Source organism: Narcine bancroftii, chromosome 3, assembly GCF_036971445.1.
Source record: "Narcine bancroftii isolate sNarBan1 chromosome 3, sNarBan1.hap1, whole genome shotgun sequence".
Classification (NCBI taxonomy): Eukaryota; Metazoa; Chordata; class Chondrichthyes; order Torpediniformes; family Narcinidae; genus Narcine; species Narcine bancroftii.
In genome coordinates this window covers 138,288,561-138,311,775 of record NC_091471.1, presented here as the reverse complement: position 1 = coordinate 138,311,775, position 23,215 = coordinate 138,288,561, and the positions used below count along the sequence as shown (strand labels likewise).

General features: G+C 38.6%; 1 protein-coding gene across 2 annotated transcripts in view; it reads right to left on the bottom strand.

The window, feature by feature from the left end:
* Window positions 1-23,215, bottom strand: part of fat4 (FAT atypical cadherin 4) — a 465,822-nt gene that overhangs the window by 96,561 nt on the left and 346,046 nt on the right. For both annotated transcript variants that reach the window (XM_069925240.1, XM_069925241.1), the window contains exon 8: window positions 7,063-7,243. In XM_069925240.1, coding sequence (XP_069781341.1) covers window positions 7,063-7,243 — 181 coding nt within the window. The remainder of the gene's footprint in view (window positions 1-7,062; window positions 7,244-23,215) is intronic.

The window sequence follows — 23,215 nt, the reverse complement described above, 5'->3', positions numbered from 1 at the left end:
CATATGTTCTGGGAATTCAGGAGCCTGATGGGTTGGGGAAAATGGTACCTCCTACCAGATGGCAGAAGGGAGAACAGTTTACATTGTGGAGTCCTTCACACTGTTTTTTGCCTTTCACCTGCATTAAGTGTTGTAGATGTCCTTCATGGTGGGAAGAAAGGCCCCAATGATCTTTTCTGCTGACTTCACTATCTTCTGCAGGGTCTTGCGGTCCAAGGAGATACAGCTTCCAAATCAGGCAGTGATGCAGTTGCACAAGATGCTCTCAGTACATCCTCTGCAGAATGGAGGTTAAGAGATGGACTTTCCTGACCATTTGCAGGAAGTAGAGGTGCTAGTGGATTTTCTTGGCAGTGGTGCTGGTGTTAAGGGACCAGCCAAGTGCACTCCAAGGAACTTGATATTGATGGCCTCAAATATAAATATGACGAGGGCTAGCCAGCGTTCAGGATGTTTGTTCAAAGATAAATATTGAACGAGCCAATGGAACTAAATCACCTGCTCTTCAAATTTGTGCCTTGGCATCCTCTAGGTCCAGCTGAGAGAGTAGGTAAAGCGTCTGTTTAAGATCTTGTCTTCATCTAGCGATTTTCTGATAGTATAGTATTTTCTCTGCATCACCCTAAGGTGTTAAGCTTGATTTTTCTACTGAAGAGGATCTTGAACCTACAACTGACCAACTCGGGCTATTACTGAGTCACAGGTTTGTGGGTTTTTTACAAAATGGTTGTCCTGCAGAAGCTAGATTTCCAGTGGCAATGTTTCGGCAGAAAACAGAGGCAGATGATCCTGCATATCCAATGACTTCCCCTTGGGGGTTTTTAAGACTGTTGCTGCAGATAGCAAACTGCTGTTGCAGGACCACAAAAATTATCTGGGTACTTAAAGTGGTGGTAGAGTCCCAAAGAATGGAAGATGGCAGTGTTCCTATGTACTGTTATTTCTCATCTTGGTTTCAGTGAGGTGACATAGAAAATCCCAGCTCTCATCTTCAATCTTTTAATAATGAGTCCGAGAGCTGACTTCCACTCCTTTCCTCAACCACACCTAAAAACTCTAATACTACCTGTATTTCAAAAGCCACTATAGATATAATTCATCATCCATCCAGTTCATATTTCATATAATTAATAACATTAGTCAAGAAAACCGAGACTGCTGGAATTGCATGCCTTTTTTTCTTTTTTGTCTGATAAAAAACGACATTATACTGCCTGTTCCAGAACTTTGTTGCATGCTGAATATTTCATAATTGCAGATTTTTTTTCCCTTTTTACTTTATTTCATAAGAATTCTTTTAGAGATGCCTGCAGAGTTTCAAATGTGAGGAGTTAAACCTTAAGCACATAGGCAAATTATTGTGCTAATATGATGCAATTTGAAATGCTTGTTATATTAAAATAATGTTTTAACAGGGACATTTTCACTCTCACGGTTACTGATGTTGACTTCAGGCCTGATCCAAACTGGGGTTTGGTTGGATATTGTTGGTGATCTAAGAATGGCAAATCAGCACCTTGCTGCAGTTTACCAATCCTTGGGTGGCGACAAGTCCTGGGAAAGGGTTGTGGATGGGTGGAGATCCTTTTAAAATAAAGTGGAAAGCTATAATTTCATTTGCATGCCTGGGCCTCAAAAATCAAGGTTAAAACATTTATTGGCTACATTTTGAATGACCTCCTTTCTGCATGGATCAATGGTTAGTCCACTCAGTGCCTGATCCAGCAAAGTTATGTGGAAGCTCTAATCCAGTGGTTCTCACCATTTTTCTTTCCACTTGCATACCACTTTAAGTATTCCCTATGCCATAGGTGCTCTGTGATTAGTAAGGGGTTGCTTAAGGTGGTATGTGAGTGGAAAGAAAAAGTTTGAAAACCACTATTTTAATCACATCTAATTGACTTGTGCACGGTTTCATAACTTCAAAGGAAATGGACCAAGGGAAATTTTTCTCAAGTAAAATATTTCAGTAACAGTTGGGTCTAGAGTAGTGATACTTAACCTTCCCTTCCCACTCACATACCATCTTAAGCAATCCATTACTAATCAGAGAGCACCTATGACATAGGGATTACTTAAAGTGGTATGTGAGTGAAAAGAAAAATGTTGAGAACCACTGCAATCAACATTTAAGGAACAGCTCTGATAGAAGTCATCAATTTGAAATGGTAACTCTGTTCCCATCTTCACAGAGATTGCCTTACCTGCTGACCATTTTTGGAGCTATTTAAATAACAATTAAAGCAGGCACTCTGGATGACTAATTAACCCAATCATGGCATCCACCATAATTCTACTTAAGACATAATTCTTACTGAAGACCTACGCATTTCTTGATCCAGGAAGTATTACATCATTTTGTACTGTTGAATTAATGAATAAACTTAATCTTCATGGCAAAAGATCACAAATCTTGTTGAAGACAATGAATGATGAAAGGAACATTGAAACTAATATAGTTTCAGGTTTACAGATTGCTGGATTGAATAGCAATGAATGTTGCAATCTTCCAAGTGTATATTCTCAGAAGACTATGCCTGTGAATAAGGAGAATATTTCCTCTCAAGATGATATCAAACAGTGGGATCATCTAAAAAATGTTTGCTTACCCAAGATTGATGCTAAATTTGAGATGTTAATTGGATTAGATGTACCAAAACTCTTGAACCTCTAGAATTAATAAGGAGTCAAAATGATAGACCTTATGCCGTAAGAATGTTGCTTGGATGGACAATTAACGGACCATTAGGAGGAAAAATTGATAATGATCAGGAGTCATCGAATATAAATATCAACAGAATTTCAAATGTAATGGACTATGGTAACAACAATTTAAAATTGATTTCCCCAAATGTCTCACAGATATTCAAGAACCTTTGAAGGAGGATAAGCAGTTTCTGGATTTAGTTTCAAATTCTGTGAAACATGTTGATGGTCATTATTGCATAGCATTACCTTTGAAGAAAAGAGAAATTTGTATGCCAGACAATAAAATAATTACAGAACAGCGTATGCTGAATTTGAAGAGAAAATTCAAGAGAAATACTTCCTTTCATTTGGAATATACCAGTGTCATGTTGGACATGATAACCAAGGGTTATGTAGGAAAGGTATCAGAAGATATCTTTGGAACGTAAAGATGGTAGAAAATGGTATTTACCTCATCATGGAGTTATACATCCACAAAAGGAGAAACTACGCATAGTATTTGATTGTGGAGTATCATTATAAGGAGTTTCATTGAATTCTCAACTTTTACAAGGCCCAGGCTTAACCAGTACTTTAATAGGCATTCTGGTAAGATTTTGTAAAGAACCTATTGTAATTGCTGTAGATATTGAAGCGATGTTTCATCAAGTGAAAGTACCATCAGAAGATCGTGATTTTCTATGATATTATGGTGGCCTAATGGAGATTACAGTAAAGATATGATTGAATACAGAATGACAGTTAATTTGTTTGGAGCAACTTCATCACCAAGTTGTGCAAATTTTGCTCTCAGGAAATGTGCTGAAGATAATGAAGAACAATTTAGTTCTCAAGCTATAAGCATCATCAGAAATAATTTCTATATTGATGGTTTTCTTACTTCATTGGTTTCAGAAAAAGAAGCAATAGATCTTAATCACAAATTAAAAGAGATGTGAAATAAAGGAGGTTTCTTCCTTATGAAATGGATTTGCAACAGTCGAGATGTGTAGGCTATTATTCCTGAGGTAGAAAGAGCTAAGGAGATAAAACATGTTGACATGGATTGTGACATTCTACCTGTCAAAAGAATTCTAGGAATGCAATGGTGTGTTCAATCTGATGTTTTCCAATTCAAAATTGTTTTGAAAGAATAACCTTTGGCAAGAAGAGATATTCTTTCGATTGTAAGCTTGATAATATGATCTTTTGGGAACATTGGCACCAATAGTATTAATAGCCAAGAAAGAAGAACATTTGGATGGGATGAAACTATACCAGGTTTCATCCCACAAGATTGGATGAATTGGATTGAGAGTCTTGAAATGTTAGCAAGTTTTGAAGTCAACAGATGTTTAAAACCTACAGACTTTGGAATTGCCACATTTACTCAGTTACACCATTTTACTGATGCAATCAAAGGTGGTTTTGGTACTGTCAGTTATTTAGTACTGTGAAATAACCAAGAGTGAGTATTTGTGAATTTGTAATGTGAAAACCCAGAGCGGCTCCATTAAAGCCAGTCACCATACTTCGAATGGAATTGACCGCCGCTATTATGGTGAACACAATGGACACAATGTTAAGAAGAGATTTACAGATGGAGTTAGCAGATTCTATGTTTTGGACTGATAGTACATCATTGCTTAAATACATTAATAACAAAACCATGAGGTTTTGTACCTTTGTGACTAACAGAATTAATGAGATTGAGAAGATTTTGTATGCTGATCAATGGAGATATGTTAAAACAGTGGATAATCCAGCTGATATGGCTTCATGAGGTTCAAAAGTTCAATCATTTCTGACAAAAGCCAACACTTGGGTGTTCAGTCCTCAATTTCTTTCACAATCTCAAGAAGATTGGCCTCAAAATCCTGAAGAGTTGAAAGAATTTTCAATGGAGGATCCAGAAATCAAAAACACTAATGCGAATACTATTCAAATATCTAATGAGAATCATTCAATTAATTTTCTATTATTCTTAATGGTTTAGTTTGAAAAGGGCAGTAGCAAGGATTCTTAGATTAATAACTGTTTTTACATCGTATCAAAAAAGAGAACCTGAAGTTTCGAAAGAGCTGTTATCCAACAGTTGATGAATTGGCAAATGCCGAATTGGAGATAATTCATTTTTGTCAGAAAAAGGCATTTGATAATGAGATATCAAAATTGAAGAAGAATTTGAATGTTACAAAAGCAAGCCATGTTTACTAGCTAAATCCTATTCTGGTAAATGATGTGTTGAGAGTAGGAGGAAGATTGGAAAAAGCAATAATGCCAGAAGAAGTGAAACATCCAATTATATTAGCTACGGAATTTCATATTTCTGAATTGATTGTTTGACATATACATGAGAAAACAGGTCATGGTGGTTGTAATCGTGTGTTATCAGAATTACACATAAATATTGGATACTTGGTGCTTCAACATTGATCAAAAGAATTATATCAAAATGTGTCGACGTGCAAATGCAAAACCTGGAAAACAACAAATGGCAGATTTGTCACAAGACAGATGAACCCCCATTTATATATGTGGGAGTTTATTATTTTGGTCCATTGCAAATAAAATGAGGAAGAAGTGTTGAAAAACAATATGGAGCTATTTTTACTTGACTATGAAAGTAATTAATATTTAAGTAGCATAATCACTTTATACCCACTATTTTATCAATGTTCTTTGATGTTTTATCATCAGACATGGTCAAGTAAAATAATTATATTCTGATAATGGATCTAATTTTAAAGGAGCTCAACTAGATTTAAGAAAAGCAATTCAAAATTGGAATCAACATCAAATTCATGATGCATTACTTAAAGGAAATTAATTGGATATTTAGTACACCCACAGGATCACACCATGGAGGTTTGTGGGAAAAAGTGATTAGCTCAATCAAGAAAATTTTTAATTCCATTTTGAATAGTAAAATACTGAATGATGACAATCTTGTGTGAAATTGAAGCTATTTTATATAGTCATCCAATAAGGAAAATTTCTGTCGATTCAAATGACTGAATCATCTCTTACTTCTTAAATCTAAACATTTAATACTTCTGGGCCAATTTCAGAAAGAAGATATTTATGCAAGACACAGAAGGAGACAAGTGCAGTTTATCGCGGATTTATTTTAAAAAAGATGGATTAAAGAATATCTTTCATTATTACAAGAAAGACAAAAATGGTTTAAAGCGAAATGTAATTTTGTATGCGTAGACATTGTAATTACCATGGATGATTCTGCATCAAGAAATTTTTGGTTGCTGGGGACAATCGTGGAAACTCTTCCGGACAAAAAAAGGTTTCATTCAGCAAGTGCGGATTAAAACAAAGACTGGTTACTTAAATCTTTCTTTCTTTGGCTTGGCTTCGCGGACGAAGATTTATGGAGGGGGTAAAAAACTTAAATCAAACTATTACTAAAATCTGTCTTTTACAAGAAGCAGAAAGTTTTGATTTTTAATCTTATACTTACTATATTTACTTATGTATCTGTAATAGTAAATATTATCTATTAGCCATTAATGTCTGTTATAATAATTAGGGGGTGGAATATAAAGGTTAAAATCTTGTGTTTTTGATTCATAGTTACTTTGTGCCTATCCCCTTTATGAAATTATTGTTTATAGTGTTACCACAGTTACTATGACATCATATGTCATAATATCCAAGCAAAGTGTAAGCTTGCATTTCTTTCCTTGAAGAATCATGACAGCTTAATTTGTCTTATTTTGTCTTAATATTGTCTATTTTTTCTTATATCTATTTAAAGTTGAATATGGTTACATCATTATACGATATGCTTTGTTTATTCATCATTATGTAAATTTCAAAGTGAAATTATGCAAAATGTTTATCTGTTTTATCAACTAATTAAAGCTACTTAAAGCTTCATCTATGAAGTTTGGTTATTGGATTAATAAGATAGTAATTTGGAATATCGTTGCTCATGTTTCCTAGAAGATAACATGTTTTGAAATTGGGAAATATTAGAATTTGGAAAGTGTCATCTATAAAGGGAATCCACTCATATGCACGTTAAAGCAGAAACCGACATTCAGAGAATACATTATATCAAGATGTAACACAATCCAAATGCTCCCAATTATACAAGAACAAGTTACTTAAAAACTCTACCACACCCAGGAGTATATATCCTGGTTCAACGTTACAGGTAGTATGCTTGTGATATACATATTACCTGTCTTATGGGATCTTTAAGGGTAGTCTTTTGCCCATCAGTATGGGTAATGTGATTTGTTTCTAAGGCTGATTTCATTTCAGGGTATATCAATAAGTTAGGATTATATCTGCATTGTGCTATTGCAGAGATAAAAATATACAGAGGAAGAATTTTGTTCATTATGTTCTTACCTGATAACTGCATTCAAACCTTCATCAGCATCTGTGGAATTGACAAGTAGGACATCAGTCCCAGTTGGAGCATTCTCAGGGATAGTGGCATGGTAGGTTTTGAAATCAAAAGCTGGAACATTGTCGTTGATGTCATCCACAATCAACGTGATGGTGCCTGTGCCGGTGAGCACTGGAGACCCTGCAGTAAATGAGCATGGAGAGTGTATTAGAGAACCCAAGAAAGGAGTATATAAACTTAAACAGTTAAGGCATTTGCAACTGTATTTTCACTTCCTTTACAAACAGAAGGACTCCTCTGAATGGAAAGGAATAATCCATTTCTGAAATGTGTTATGGTAATTCATTATGGATTGTAATAGTCTGAAGAAAGTCAACAAAATATAAGCTTTATGTTTAAAACAATGATATTCTTCTAAAACAAAATTGTTTTAATTGCATCCATCTTAATTAGAACCAGAATTTATTGTCATGAACATGTCACAAGATTCATTGTTTCACAGCAGCGTCACAGTGCAAACATTTCGATAAACCACCTGACAAAATGAATTTAAAAAATAGTGCAAGAAAAAGAAAGTAAAGCACTGAATGCGGTTCATTGTTCATTCAGGAATCTTACAGTAGAGTGAAAGGAGCTGTCTTTGTGAATCTGAGTGCTTGTCTTCAGACTCCTGTACCTTTTTCCCTGATGAAAGCAGTGTGAAAGGAGCATGAGGATAGAGGCTGCTTTCTTAAGACTTCTCCCCTTGCTGATGTCCTCGATGGAGTGCAGACTGGTGCTTATAATGTCACAGGCCGAGTTAAAAATTTTCTGGGAGTTTTTTCCTGTCCTGCGCATTGGCACCTCTGTACTAGACAGAGATGCAACCAGCCAGAATACTCTCCACGGTACATATAGAACTTTTTGAGAGCCTTCAATCAAATCTCCTCACCAACTTTAGCCACTGGTGAGCCTTCTTCGTGATTGCATTGACATGGAGGCTTGGGGACATATCCTTGGAGATGATGATACCCAAGAATTTGTCGTTCTTGACCCTCTCCACTGATAAGTCCTCGATGAAGACTGGTCTGTGGTCTCCTGACATCCTCCTGAAGTCCACAAACATCTCCTTGGTTTTGCGAACATTGAATGCAAGGTTATTGGTGTGATACCACTCAACTAACTGATCTATCTCTCTCCTGTACACTTTCTCCTTGCTGCCTGTGATTCTACCGACAACTGTGGTGTCATCAGCAAATTTTTAGATAGCATTGGAATTGTGGCTAGCCACATATTCATGGATTAACAGTGAGTAGAGTAGTGGGCCTAGCACACATCCTTGAAATGTGTCTGTGCTGATCAACAGTGATGAGGAGATGTCATTTCATACTGACTCTGGTCTTCTGATGAGGAAGTCAAGGATTCAGTTGCAGAGGGGGATACAGAAGCCCAGGGTTTGGAACATGCTGTCCAACACTGAGGGAATAATGGTGTTGAAGGCTGAGCTGCAGTAGATGAAGAGTAGCTATGTTCTAAGTAATCCAGAGCTAGGTGGGGAGCCAGTGATATTGTGTCTGCTTTGGAGTGATTGTGACAAAAGGCTAATTGTTGTGGGTCCAGCTCTTACTTAGGTACAACGACCCTACTTCTGGATAAGTGAGCAAACAAGTGTTTAAGTTGCAGAGAGAGGAGTTCGAGAACAGAGAAAATGCCTATAACAGTGTGCATACTAAGACTGTCACTGAAACAATATGAAATATGGAAATAGAAAGCATATCAGAAACAAACTGAAATGGAAAGGTACAGCATATCTATAAAGAAGGAGGGTAAAAAAAATGGAGCAGTGGCCTGAAATTGTTAAGGCACCAACACTTCTGCAAACCCAGGTGGAAGATGTGATGCTGTTCCCTGTGCTTATGTTTGGTATTGTTACAGCAACATAGCCAAATATTCAGAGGACTGAGGGGCAGAGGATAAAAGTGATAGGTGACTAGTAGCTTAGTGATTCCCTTACAAAATGAACAGATATGTTCTGCCAATCTGTATTTAGTTTCTTTAGCATAAAGGAGACAACATCGTGAGCACTAAATTGGAAGCATTGCAAGGGAACTACTGCTTCACCTGGAGGAACAGATTAATCCATGGTTTATGGGAAGGGAAAAGGTAACATCATATGTCTTTTTTTCTCCCTTGACTGCTTGGGAAAGTGGCATAGAAAGAGAAATATTTGCTGGAGTTGACCAGGGAGTTCAGTTACTACAGAGTGCTGAAAGTGAACAGGAGAGGAAGATACGAGTTAAACAAGAAAGTCATGGGGGACTTTAACTTCCACATAGATTGGGAAAATCAAGTTGGTCGTGGGAGTCTGGAAGAGGACTTCATAGAATGCATCCGCGATAGCTTTCTTGAGCAACATGTTAAGGAACCCACAAGAGAAAATGCTCTCCTGGATCTAGTGTTGTGCAATGAGATAGGTAGAGTAAATGATGTAATAGTCAGAGACCATCTGGGAAATAGCGATCATAGTATGATTGAATTTCTCATTCAGATGGAAGGGGAAATAGTTAGATCTAAAACTAATATATTATGCTTAAACAGGGGTGACTACCTTAGGATGAGGGAGGAATTGGGCGGAGTGGACTGGGAGCACAGACTAATTGATGAAAGAGTTGAGGAACAGTGGAAGATTTTCAAAGAAATATTTTGTAATGGTCAACAAAAATATATTCCGGTCAGGAAAAAGGGCAGCAAAAGAGGGAAAAATCAACTGTGGTTAACAAAGGAAATAAAGGAGAGTATAAAATTGAAGGCGCAGGTGTACAAAGCTGCAAAGAGCAGTGGGAAACTGGAAGATTGGGAAAACTTTAAGAGACAACAAGGGGTTACAAAGCGGGTAATAAGAAATGGGAAAAAGGATTATGAAAGTAAATTGGCACAAAATATAAAAACAGAAAGCAAAAAATTTTATAAATATATAAAACGGAAGAGGGTGGCCAGAGTTAACATAGGACTCTTGGAGGATGAGAAAGGAAAACTGGTAGCAAAAAATGAGGAAATGGCCGAAGCATTAAACAAATATTTTGTGTCAGTCTTCACGGTGGAAGACACGTCCAGCATGCCCAAGTGCGGAGTTAAGGACGCGAATGTTGGGGAGGGCCTTGATAAAATAGTTGTTACAAAGGAAGTAGTGATGGAGAAACTAATGGGACTAAAGCCAGACAAATCATCTGGTCCTGATGATATGCATCCAAGGGTTCTGAAGGAAATGGCGGAAGTTATAGTTGATGCATTGGTGGTCATATACCAAAATTCCTTGGTTTCTGGGCAGGTCCCGGCAGACTGGAAGACAGCAAATGTCACGGCACTTTTTAAGAAGGGATGTAGGCAGAAGACTGGAAATTATCGGCCAATTAGCTTGATGTCTGTAGTTGGAAAAATGCTTGAAGCCATCATTAAAGATGAAATAGTGAAACTTTTGGAACGTAAGGGTTCAATCAGGCAGACGCGGCATGGTTTTAGAAAGGGAAGATCTTGTTTGACAAACTTGTTAGGATTCTTTGAGGATATAATTGGTGTGGTGGATAGAGGAGAACAGGTTGATGTTGTATATTTGGATTTCCAGAAAGCGTTTGATAAGGTGCTGCACAAGAGACTTCTCAGTAAGTTACAGGAAAGTGGAGTCCGGGGAAGTATATTGGCCTGGATTGAAAATTGGTTGTCTGACAGGAGGCAGAGAGTCGGGATAAATGGGAGTTTTTCAGGTTGGCAGAGAGTGGTAAGTGGGGTGCCGCAGGGGTCAGTGTTAGGCCCACAACTGTTTATCATTTACATTGATGACTTGGAGGAGGGGACAAAATGTGGTGTAGCCAAGTTTGCGGATGACACCAAATTGAGTGGAAGAGCAAATTGTAATGAGGATGTGGAGAGTCTGCAAATGGATATAGTTAAGCTGGATGAGTGGGCAAAGGTCTGGCAGATGGAGTACAATGTTAGTAAGTGTGAAGTTATCCACTTTGGCAAGAAAAATAAAAGAGCTGAATATTATTTAAAGGGTGAAAAACTACAGCATGCTGTTGTGCAGAGGGACTTGGGAGTGCTTGTGCATGAATCGCAAAAAGTTAGGTTGCAGGTGCAGCAGGTTATTAAGAAGGCAAATGGAATGTTGGCCTTCATTGCTAGAGGAATTGAATTCAGGAGTAGGGAGGTAATGTTGCAACTGTATAAGGTACTGGTGAGACCGCACCTGGAGTACTGTGTCCAGTTCTGGTCTCCATATTTGAGGAAGGATATACTGGCTTTGGAGACAGTCCAGAGGAGGTTTACTAGGTTGATCCCTGGGATGAAGGGGTTGACTTATGATGAAAGATTAAATCGTCTAGGATTGTATTCGCTCGAGTTCAGAAGAATGAGAGGAGATCTTATAGAAACATATAGGATTATAAAGGGTATGGATAGGATAGATGTAGGAAGGTTTTTTGAGCTGGCCGGGGAAACTAAAATGAGAGGACACAGTCTCAAGATTTGGGGGAGGAGATTTAGGACAGAGATGAGGAAAAATAGTTTTTCCCAGAGAGTAGTGAATGTTTGGAATTCTCTAACCAGGGAAGTGGTTGAGGCTGCCTCATTAAACATATTTAAAATTCGGTTAGATAAATTTTTACATGATAGAGGAATTAGGGGATATGGGGAGAAGGCAGGTAGGTGGAGTTAGGTCATAAATTAGATCAGCCATGATCGTATTGAATGGCGGAGCAGGCTCGATGGGCCATTTTTGGCCTACTCCTGTTCCTACTTCCTATGTTCCTATGTCTGCAGATGCTGGGGTTGAGTGCTATGAAAAAAATGTACTGGGAAAACTCAGCAGGTCATGCAGTGTCCAGTGGAACTAAAAGGGTAATCAATGTTCAAACCTGTGCCCTTCATCCTATGGATACCGTATGTCAAGCAGAGTTTCTCAAGCACATTTATTAGATTACAGGAGAGGAAAATATGTTTGGTAGTGGAGTCCAACTTTGGCTGGCAGACATCATGGAAGATAATCAGTTGAATAAAAGGGCTGGTGGGGTAGATGGTAATGAGAGAGGGTGAGAGCAGTGACATGAGATGTATAGAAGGCAGACTTCTGAATCCTGTCAAATATGATAGAGACAAAGCCCAAAACATCAATTCTGTTTCTCTGTCAAGATGCTGCCTGACCCACTGAGGGTTTCCAGCATTCTTTTATTGCTTCTCTCCTGGAATTAAAATAGAGATATGTGGCATGGGGTGGGACTTCGTAACTCTTAACTCACTCTTTAGAAGATATTTGATTCAATTTGTAATTAGTCCATTGAAAAGTAAAGTTCAAGTGAGCTTACATTACCAAAAATCTGTATTTGAAAATTAGTGCTGAACAAATTTATCTTCACATGATTACTGAATAATTTAGATTGTATTGGCATTTGTGGCTACAGCTACTATTGACCTTTCACAGCAGCTGGAAAAATTAATCTGGCAATAAATGTATCCTAAAATATACTCAAAGGTTCCTGCCAATTGAAAAATCTAGACCTATGTTTTAAAGTGAACTTCTTGAATGCACACACTCAACGCAGTTCACACTTCTTCCAGAACTTCACAAACTGAGCAAGTCTGCCCATGATTTAGTTTATAGGTTATTGTAAGAATATATATATGCAAGGAAATGGACACTTTTTCATTCCATCTGGTAATAGCCTTAAACATACTGAGCCCAGATATCCTGGGCATTGTTCCAATAGTGCAATTGCTGCTTCATTGTGGGAATAAACACCCTCTTGTTCAAAGCTACATTTCCATTCCAAACATGGGCTTCACACAGAGTTGTGAATGTCTACCAGACTTTATTCTGTTTGCCTTTGGATTTAAGCTTATTGAGGACTGAGCAGAGACTGATATAAAGCATCACCCAACAAATAACTGTTCCAAAGCTCTCAGGTTAGATTTCAGGTAAATATCACCAAAGGAAAAATAAAATATTTTGATATTTACCACAAATTCTACCATTGTATCATTACCAAAATTTACAGCGATGCTCTCTTTTTTGAAGATGACTTTTCTTGCTTTTTGCAGGCCGCTCCAAGTTAAATACCATCTCAGTGACAATAATTCATATTGGATCTTCAATTGATGTCAAATTATTTTATGTTAAATTACATTAAATTCACCTGATTCTGTCAGGACTTGATCACTGTAATCGTGATGTTTTCACTGGAGAGATATCCCAAAAGATTGAACGAGAATAGATGAAATGCCAATTTTTCCTGTCCAATTTTGAATTCAATGCAAAGTATAATTTGGCAGCATAGAAACATCAATTTTGGTGCCTTAACAATTTTCTCCCAGTATAGCAACAACATATTGATATGCTTGACTAGTGCTCCTCTTGTAACCAACTGTATGTCAACTGCCCACCAAAGGCCTAACACAACTTAACAAGGCTTCTGAGCTTGTGGGTGTTATTACCATGGATTACTGGAGGTTGAGGAACAACACCAGCCTCAACATCTGGTCCTGTTGAGAATTTTAACCTTAATTTGGACCCAAAGTTGGATAAAACTGGACAAAAGACTAGCAAAAAGAATACAGTGGCCAAATGTATGCTTAATTCAATGCAAGAAATTAAAGTTCTGGATATATGGAGGAGGCAGCAACCAAGGGAGAAGGAATACTCATATTATTCGAGTAGATATAAAACATATTCAAGGATTGATATGTTCCTGTTGTCAGCCCATATTCAAGGGAGAGTTAGGAAAATGGAATATAAAGCTAGAATGCTATCTGATCATTCACCCCTGTTATTAGCAATAGAACTGGAGGACATCCTACCAAGAACATATAGATGGAGATTAAACTGCATGCTACTTAAGAGACAGGAATTTATTGAACGTAAAATTAAAATGTACTTTGAAATACAGAATCAGTGAAAGACAAATTTATATTATGAGATGCAATGAAAGCCTTCATTAGAGGGTATACAATAAGTTATGTAACTAAGATGAAAAAGGACTACAATTGGGAAATAGAACAGTTAGAAAGGGAAATAGTAAGTACAGAAAAAGAACTAGCAACAAGGTAAGATACAACAAAAAGAAGAGAATTGGCGGACAAAAAAAATACGAAACATTATAAACGTATAAGGTGGAGAAGAACATAATGAAAAACATCTAGTCCTGTTGCAATGCAGTAAAGGAGGGGCTGCTATCGAAGGATCCAAAGCACTTCCATGTCTTGGCCTTTCCACACTGTAGAACTGTACTCAGTTATGTAGTTGTGTGGAAATTGAGAATAACATCCCTGCAAATCAGTTGGTGTAACCTCCAGACAATCAATAATCCATTTTTATTCTTGCAATTACTCTGAGATTCTTTCAAACAGCATGGCAGAGAGAGCTTTATTTAAATTGCTATCTTTATAGAATTTAATATAAATTAGTGCTACAGATTTAGCAGTGGGTCTTTTGTCTATAATGAATGGATATATGCTATTCTTCTGTGTAATTGGAATAAATTGGACCTAATAACAGAAAGAATGAGAGGAAAGGGAAACACTTCCATCATCATCACCCTGTACAAAAACAAAGGCGAGAAATCAGACTGCTCAAACTACAGGGGAATCACGCTGCTCTCCATTGCAGGCAAAATCTTTGCTAGGATACTCCTAAATAGAATAATACCTAGTGTCGCCGAGAATGTTCTCCCAGAATCACAGTGTGGCTTTCGCGCAAACAGAGGAACTACTGATATGGTCTTTGCCCTCAGACAGCTCCAAGAAAAGTGCAGAGAACAAAACAAAGGACTCTACATCACCTTTGTTGACCTCACCAAAGCCTTCGACACCGTGAGCAGGAAATGGCTTTGGCAAATACTAGAGCACATCGAATGCCCCCCAAAGTTCCCCATCACGGTTATCCAACTGCACGAAAACCAACAAGGTCAGGTCAGATACAGAAATGAGCTCTCTGAACCCTTCTCCATTAACAATGGCATGAAGCAAGGCTGCGTTCTTGCACCAACCCTCTTTTCAATCTTCTTCAGCATGATGCTGAACCAAGCCATGAAAGACCTCAATAATGAAGACGCTGTTTACATCCGGTACCGCACGGATGGCAGTCTCTTCAATCTGAGGCGCCTGCAAGCTCACACCAAGACACAAGAGAAACTTGTCCGTGAACTACTCTTTGCAGACGATGCCGCTTTAGTTGCCCATTCAGAGCCAGCTCTTCAGCGCTTGACGTCCTGTTTTGCGGAAACTGCCAAATGTTTGGCCTGGAAGTTGGCCTGAAGAAAACTGAGGTCCTCCATCAGCCAGCTCCCCACCATGACTACCAGCACCCCCACATCTCCATCGGGCACACAAAACTCAAAACGGTCAACCAGTTTACCTATCTCGGCTGCAACATTTCATCAGATGCAAGGATCGACAACGAGATAGACAACAGACTCGCCAAGGCAAATAGCGCCTTTGGAAGACTACACAAAAGAGTCTGGAAAAACAACCAACTGAAAAACCTCACAAAGATAAGCGTTGTCATACCCACACTCCTGTTCGGCTCCGAATCATGGGTCCTCTACTGGCATCACCTACGGCTCCTAGAACGCTTCCACCAGCGTTGTCTCCGCTCCATCCTCAACATTCATTGGAGCGACTTCATCCCTAACATCGAAGTACTCGAGATGGCAGAGGCTGACAGCATCAAATCCACGCTGTTGAAGATCCAACTGCGCTGGGTAGGTCACGTCTCCAGAATGGAGGACCATTGCCTTCCCAAGATCATGTTATATGGCGAGCTCTCCACTGGCCATCATGTCAGAGGTGCACCAAAGAAGAGGTACAAGGACTGCCTTATGAAATCTCTTGGTGCCTGCCACATTGACCACCGCCAGTGGGCTGATCTCGCCTCAAACCGTGCATCTTGGGGCCTCACAGTTCGGCGGGCAGCAACCTCATTTGAAGAAGACCGCAGAGCCCACCTCACTGACAAAAGACAAAGGAGGAAAAACCCAACACCCAACCCCAACCAACAAATTTTCCCCTGCAACCGCTGCAACCGTGTCTGCCTGTCCTGCATCAGACTTGTCAGCCACAAACGAGCCTGCAGCTGACGTGGACATTTACCCCTCCATAAATCTTCGTCTGCGAAGGCAAGCCAAAGAAGAAGAAGAAGCAGAGGTCACATCTTTTGCTCATCTAGACCCTTACAACAGATGCATCAGATAGAGTGGTTGGCATGGTTCTTGAGGAGTGGGTCTATAACAGCAACATTTTTCAGAAACAATTGGGTTTAGAGCAGTGATTCACAACCTTACCTTCCCACTCACATACCACCCACCATAAGCAATCCCTTACTAATCACAGAGTACTTATGGCATAGGGATTGATTAAGGGGGAATGTGAGTTTTAAAAAAAGTTTCCCACCCGTGGTATAAACACTTTTGGTACTTCACCTGAACATTATACATGATTAATCTAATCAGAAGTAGATCAACAAATAGATCACACCCTCCTATCAACCATAAAATAGATGAAAGCGGGTGTAATGTACCGCTTCAGTCCACAATATATTTCAATTGTTCTGCAGGATAGCATGCTAAATTTGGAGCTACACTTTTTTGTCTCCTGACTGGTCTCTAAGAATGTAAATCATAGAATGATCCATAAAATAAATCTAATCTCAGTAGTTTCCAGTGAGTGGAGGATCATTATTTTAAATGGTTTGTGGAGTTGGAGGGGCCGATATTCAAAGATACCTCAAAGTCATGCTCCATAAACCCCCTCACAAATTTGCCTGAGAAATGCTACAGCTGAAGAAGGTGGATCAAAAATAGGATCTTCATGCAGAGATGGTCAAGAGTGCCTGGTAGATTGTCCTGAGAATGATGCTCAACTTGTTCATTGCAACCAATTTGTCTGCCTAAGCCCACCCCATTTGATGCATTTGGCCTATATCCCTCTGAATCTTTTCTATACCTGTCTCTGTCTAAATGTCTTTTATACTTTACAATTATACCCACTTCTATTGTTTCCTCTGACAACTCATTCCACATACTGACCACCCTCTGTGTGAGAAGTTGCCCCTTAGGTTCCTCTTAAACCTTTCTAATAATTAAGGATTAATTTCCTCAGCTTTTTTCAGAACAAGCTCCAATCGGTTGCCTATTGCCAGGTCTGAGCCATAATTAGGACCAGGTTAAAATCTATCCTGTTTAGTCTTTATTGAAACAGTATTAGAAACAAATACTAATTTCTTGTGGTATAGTTTACATATGATTGCTTCTACTAGCCACAGAAAATTATAGTGCAAGAAGAGAACATTGTCCTAAGGTGCCATACTACCAGCTGCTTGATAAACCTCTCTAATGAACAGCAGGGCTCTTTAATAAAGTCATCTGTGTAAACATTTTCCTCATAATGCTCCAACAAATGTTTTAACGTATTGTCCAGTTCACCTCTTAAAGATGATGCAAGTGCTTCTACCACCCTTCAGGCCATATGTTCCAGATCACAACAATCTGTTGCTTCCCTTTTCTTCTTCTCCGACTTCTGTCAATGCTTTTAATTAACGTCCACGAGTTACCTATTACTTTAGCACAGGAATCACATTTCCTTTATTTATCAAATCTTTAGAACACAACATGAAAGATTCCTTTCCTCCAAATAACATTCATCTGTGGTCTAATTCTGGTAAATCTCTTACATACTTTTCTAAATCTTCCACAAATGAGTTGCCCCGAAATGGCCATAATACTCAGTTGAAGTCCAATTGGAATATTACACATTTTTTAAAGGCCAGTGTCCTTTCTGTTGTACTCATTGTCTCTGCTGATAAAACCAATTGACATGTTCAAGTAGAAAATCAACTCCAGCTGCTGGGGAATTCAAATTCTTGTCATTAAAAAGAAGCTAGTGTCATTAGATTGACGATGACACTTTTGTATTGTAAGCAGACAAAAGCTGTCTCACAAATCCCCTGTACAACTTCAGATAACTCATATCTCTCTCCAAAAGTAGTTGTGTGGACACTCTAAACTGCCCTTTGTAAAGACCTAACCAGTTCCTCAGATGAACCAAACCACCACAAAAGAAGTACTATAAGAATAAAACAGGACCCTGGCCATTGGGTAATGCATTCCAGAATTGAAATGAGACTGCTTCTGACATTCAGGCACAATATAACCAAGAATGACATCAATAAACCCAGTAAGACTGAAATAATTGAAAGAGAAAATCTTTCATTCATGCCAGTTGTCACTGTTTCAAGTAAGATGGTTGTGGTGGTTGGGTGCCTCAGCTGCAGGAGGCCAATGGACCAATGTCCTGGAAATAGTCTGTATCAATTATAAATTTAGAAGTAGGGATCTTTAAATTGTAGATTTTTAATTTCATTTGATGTTTTTCAAATATTGAAGTACTTTGGATCCACATGTAGCAAGACCTTGTAACTTTTAAGCTTGATTTTAAAAAATTGTATTACTTAAATCTCAAGCACAGGTCTCCAATGAGAGCAAGCCTAACCAGTTCCTCATATTGTTCAACAGTATTGCTATTGCCAAATTCTCCACCGTAAGTTATCTAAACAGGATGGAAGTATTGCAGCATCATTATGGACTAGAAATTTATCTGGACCAACCAAGAACAAACAAGGAGCTATGTTTATCTTCAACTCACCTCTTGACTCCCCAAAGCTAATTCACCAAAAACAAGGCACAGGTAGTGTAATGAAAATAAGTAGATTTGCTGTCAGCTTCCATGTATTTAATTTAGCCTTTTGTGCTTTCTAATCTGGCAATGTAACACAATTTACCCATCAGTGATCCGAATAAGATGGTGTCCATAGTACAGGATTCTGTGTATTTTATAAAATGTTATAATTGGCTATTCACTATGCTGTGCCAATTGTGTCACAATAACTTATTATTTAAGTGTTTCTGAAATTAGAATCAACATAAATTCCAATGAGACTTTATACTTGCATTTATCCAGCATATCACCCGATCCTCTATTTGCTGGAGAGTGATTATGGCTGTCATCAGACTCAATTACAAGCACGAGAGTGTATGAATACATATGCACAGAGGGACAGGCTTTACAAGGTCAAATGTAACTAGACCTGTTGGCCAACAAAAATTTCAAAATTAAATTTGGCAATGAGTAATTGCCACCACAATGATGACCATGTGTAGCGAACTTCACTCTTGGTACCAAATATATATCAAATAATGCAAAATTTAAAAACCCTGTACTTAGGCATTGAAGTTCATCATAACTTTACACTCTCTCTCTCTCTCTCTCTCTCTCTCTCTGATGTTGGCAGTACAAACTGAATTGGACCAACTTTAGAAATTCCAGAGCTAACCAGTCTCCCTGGGAGATAATGCCACAAATTTTCAAAAGCAAATCCTGCTGACTAGCATTTCTCTGACATGAGAATTGTCAATGTGCCGAAGTATATGCATCCTTAAAAAAGCTTGCATTTCACACGGCATTACTGATTTCAGCACAAATAATTTAAACACACATTGTTTACATTAACAGTTTTTTTCTAATGTGTTAAATTATGGGGACTACTTAAAAGTTAAGTTAAAACTATTGGTGTATGGTTCCAATTAACAGTGAGCAATATTTACAACAGATGTGTTTGGAAATAAGTCTGCTATTTCTCTCTCATATTATAAACACAATTCAAAATGGGCATCTTACATGTTGGCATGATAACAGACAATGGCTGATTTCATGCTCTTCTGAATTCTGATACCATGGTAAGCTACTCTTTCGCCCTTACAAATGCAACATAACCTCAGCAGACAAAATGATTTTGCAGTCCTGCTTGCAAATAGAGTTTATCAATTGGGCTAGCGATCTTTCAAATCCAAATCAAAGCTGTTATTTATGAAGTCACTCATGCAAGCACCATATTGAGTATGTCAAAATAATAACTTGCAGGAAAAAGAAACACTTCAGAAATACCTTTGGACTTCCTTATATTGAGGGAACATCCTAACCAAAGAACCATAGAAAACTACAACACAGAAAGTAGGCCATTTGGCCCTTCTAGTTTGTGTCGAAACATTATTCTGCTAGTCCAACTGACCTGCACCCATTTCATAACCCTCCAGACTTCTCCCATCCATGTCTCTATCCAATTTATTCTTAAAACATAAGAGTGCCAGCATTTACCTTGTCAGATGGCAGCTCATTCCACATTCCCACCACTCTCTGAGTAAAGTTCCCCTCAAACCTTCCCCCCAAAAGCCATATCCTCTCGTATTTACCTCTCCTAATCTAAATGGAAAGAGCCTACTCATATTTACTCTATCTATTACCCTCATAATTTTGTGAACCTCTATCAAATCTCCTCTCATTCTTCTACTGTCCAAGGAATAAAGTCCTAACCTGTTTAATCTTTCCCTGTAACTAAACTTCTGAAGACCCAGCCACATCCTGGTAAATCTTCTCTGCACTCTTTCACCTTTACTGATATCCTTCCTGTAGTCAGCTGACCAGAATTGCACACAATACTCCAAATCTGGCCTCACCAATATCTTATTCAACCTCAACATGACATCCAAACTCATACTCAATATTTTGATTCGCGAAGACCAAGATGTCAAAAGATTTCTTTACAACCCTGTTAACCTGTGATGCCACTTTCAAGGAATTATATATTTCCACTTCCCTTTGTTCCTACCATTTACTGTGTATGCCCTACCTTAGCTCATCCTTCAAAAGTGCAACACCTCACTCTGCCATTTTCTGGCCCATTTTTCCAGTTGGTCCACATCCCTCTGCGAGCTTTAAAATCCTTCCTCGCCATCCACAACGCCTCCAATCTTAGTGTTCTGCAAACTTTGTTGATCCAGTTTACCACATTATCATCCAGATCATTGATATAGACAACAAACAACAATGGTCCCAACACTGATCCCTGAGGCACACCTCTCATCACAGGCCTCCAGTCTGAGAAGTAACCATGCACAACCACTCTCTGTGTTCAGCCAATTTTGAATCCAGTTTGCAACCTCTCTACAGATATCATCTCTGAACCTTCTGAACTAGCCTCCCATGTGGGAACTTGTTAACGGCCTTACAAAAGTCCATGTAGACAACATCCACAGCCTTTCCTTCATCTACTTTCTTGGTAACCTCCTCAAAAAACTCTATAACTTTTGTTAAACACAACCTATCATGCACAAAGCCATGCTGACTATCCTTGGCTATCCAAATACATGTAAATCTGACCTCTCAGAACACCCTCCAATAATTTACCTACTACTGGCATCAGGCTCAGTGGCTTGTAATTTTCTGGTTTTGTTTTGGAGCCTTTTTAACAACAGAACAACCCTCCAATCCTCCAGTACCTTACCCTTGGCTAAGGAAATTTTAAATATTTCTGCCAGGGCCCCTGCAATTTCTACACTAGTTTCCCTCAAGTTCCAAGGATATATCATTTCAGGCCCAGGGGATTTATTTAGCTTTATTCTCTGTAAGACAGCAAGCACCTCCTCCTCTTTAATCTCTATATGTACCATGCCACTACTGCTTGTTTCCCTTCCTTCCTTATACACTATGCCAGTTTCCTGAGTAAATACTGATGCAAAAAAAAATTGTTTAAGATCTCCCCCATCTCATGAGACTCCACACATAGACAACAACTCTGATCTTCTAGGGGACCAATTATGTCCCTTACTATCCTTCTACTCTTAATATACATGTAGAAACTCTTCGGGTTTACCTTTACATTATCTGCCTTCCTGATTTCCTTCGTAAATATTTTCTTACATTTTCCATACTCTTCTAGTACCTAATTTGCTCCTTGTTGCCTATACCTGCTCTACACCTCTCTCTTCCTCTTTACCAGATTGCTAATATCCCTTGAAAAACAAGGTTCTTTATGCCTGTTAACTTTGCTTTTAATCATGACAGGAACATACAAATTCTGCATTCTCAAAATTTTGCTTTTGAAGGCCTTCCACTTACTGAACACATCCTTGCCAGAAAACAACTTATCCCAATCCATTCTTCCTTGATCCTCTCTCATTTTCATAAAATTGGCCTTTCTCCAATTTAGAACCTCAACTCGAGGACCAGATCTATCCTTATCCATAATTAACTTGAAACTAATGACATTATGGTCACTGAACCCAAAATGTTCACCAATATATACTTCAGTCACCTGACCTAATAGGAGATTAAGTATTGCATTCTCCTTCATTGGTATGTCTATATATTGATTTAGAAAACTTTCCTGAATACATTTGGCAAACTCCAAGCCATCCAGCCCTTTAGAGAATGGGAATCCCAGTCAATATGTGGAAATTCAAAATCTCCTACTATCACAATTTTCTGGTTCTTACATCAGTCTGCTATCTCTCTACAGATTTGCTCCTGCAATTCTTTCTGACCCTATCAGTGTGGTCACATCTTTCCTGTTCCTTAACTCCACCCATATGGCTTCTGTAGATGAGCCCTCTGGACTGTCCTGCCTAAGCACAGCTGTGATATTTTCCCTGACTAGCAATACCACTCCTCCCCCATTCATCCCTCCCCCTCTATCACGTCTGGAACAACGGAACCCCCGAATATTGAGCTGCCACTTCTGCCCCTCCTGGAACAAAGTCTCACTAACTGCAATAATCCCACATGCCAATCCACTACCCAAACTTGTCTGCCTTTTTGACAATACACCTTATATTGAAATAAATACACCTGAGAACATTTCTATCATGTATAAACCTTTGATTTCTGTCCATACATGCAGTCCTCACCTTTATTCTCTTTCATCTTATTATCTGCTCTAATACTCTGGTTCCAATCCCCTGCCAATCTAGTTTAAACCCCCCCGGGAGCAGCATTAGCAAACCTACCCGCAAGGATGTTAGTCCTCCTCCAGTGCAAACCGTCAGGTCGGAACATGTCGCATCTTCCCTGGAACTGAGCCCAATTGTCCAGAAACATAAAGCCCTCTTTCCCGCACCATCTCTTTAGCCATGTATTTAGCTCCATTAACTTCCTATTTCTAGCCTCACTAGCACATGGCACAGGTAGCACTCTTGAGATCACAACCCTGAAGGTCCTGTCCTTCAACATAGTACCTAACTCCTTCATACTCTAGGTTGCAGTTCATTGAATTCAGCTCAGCATTTATTATCATTATTC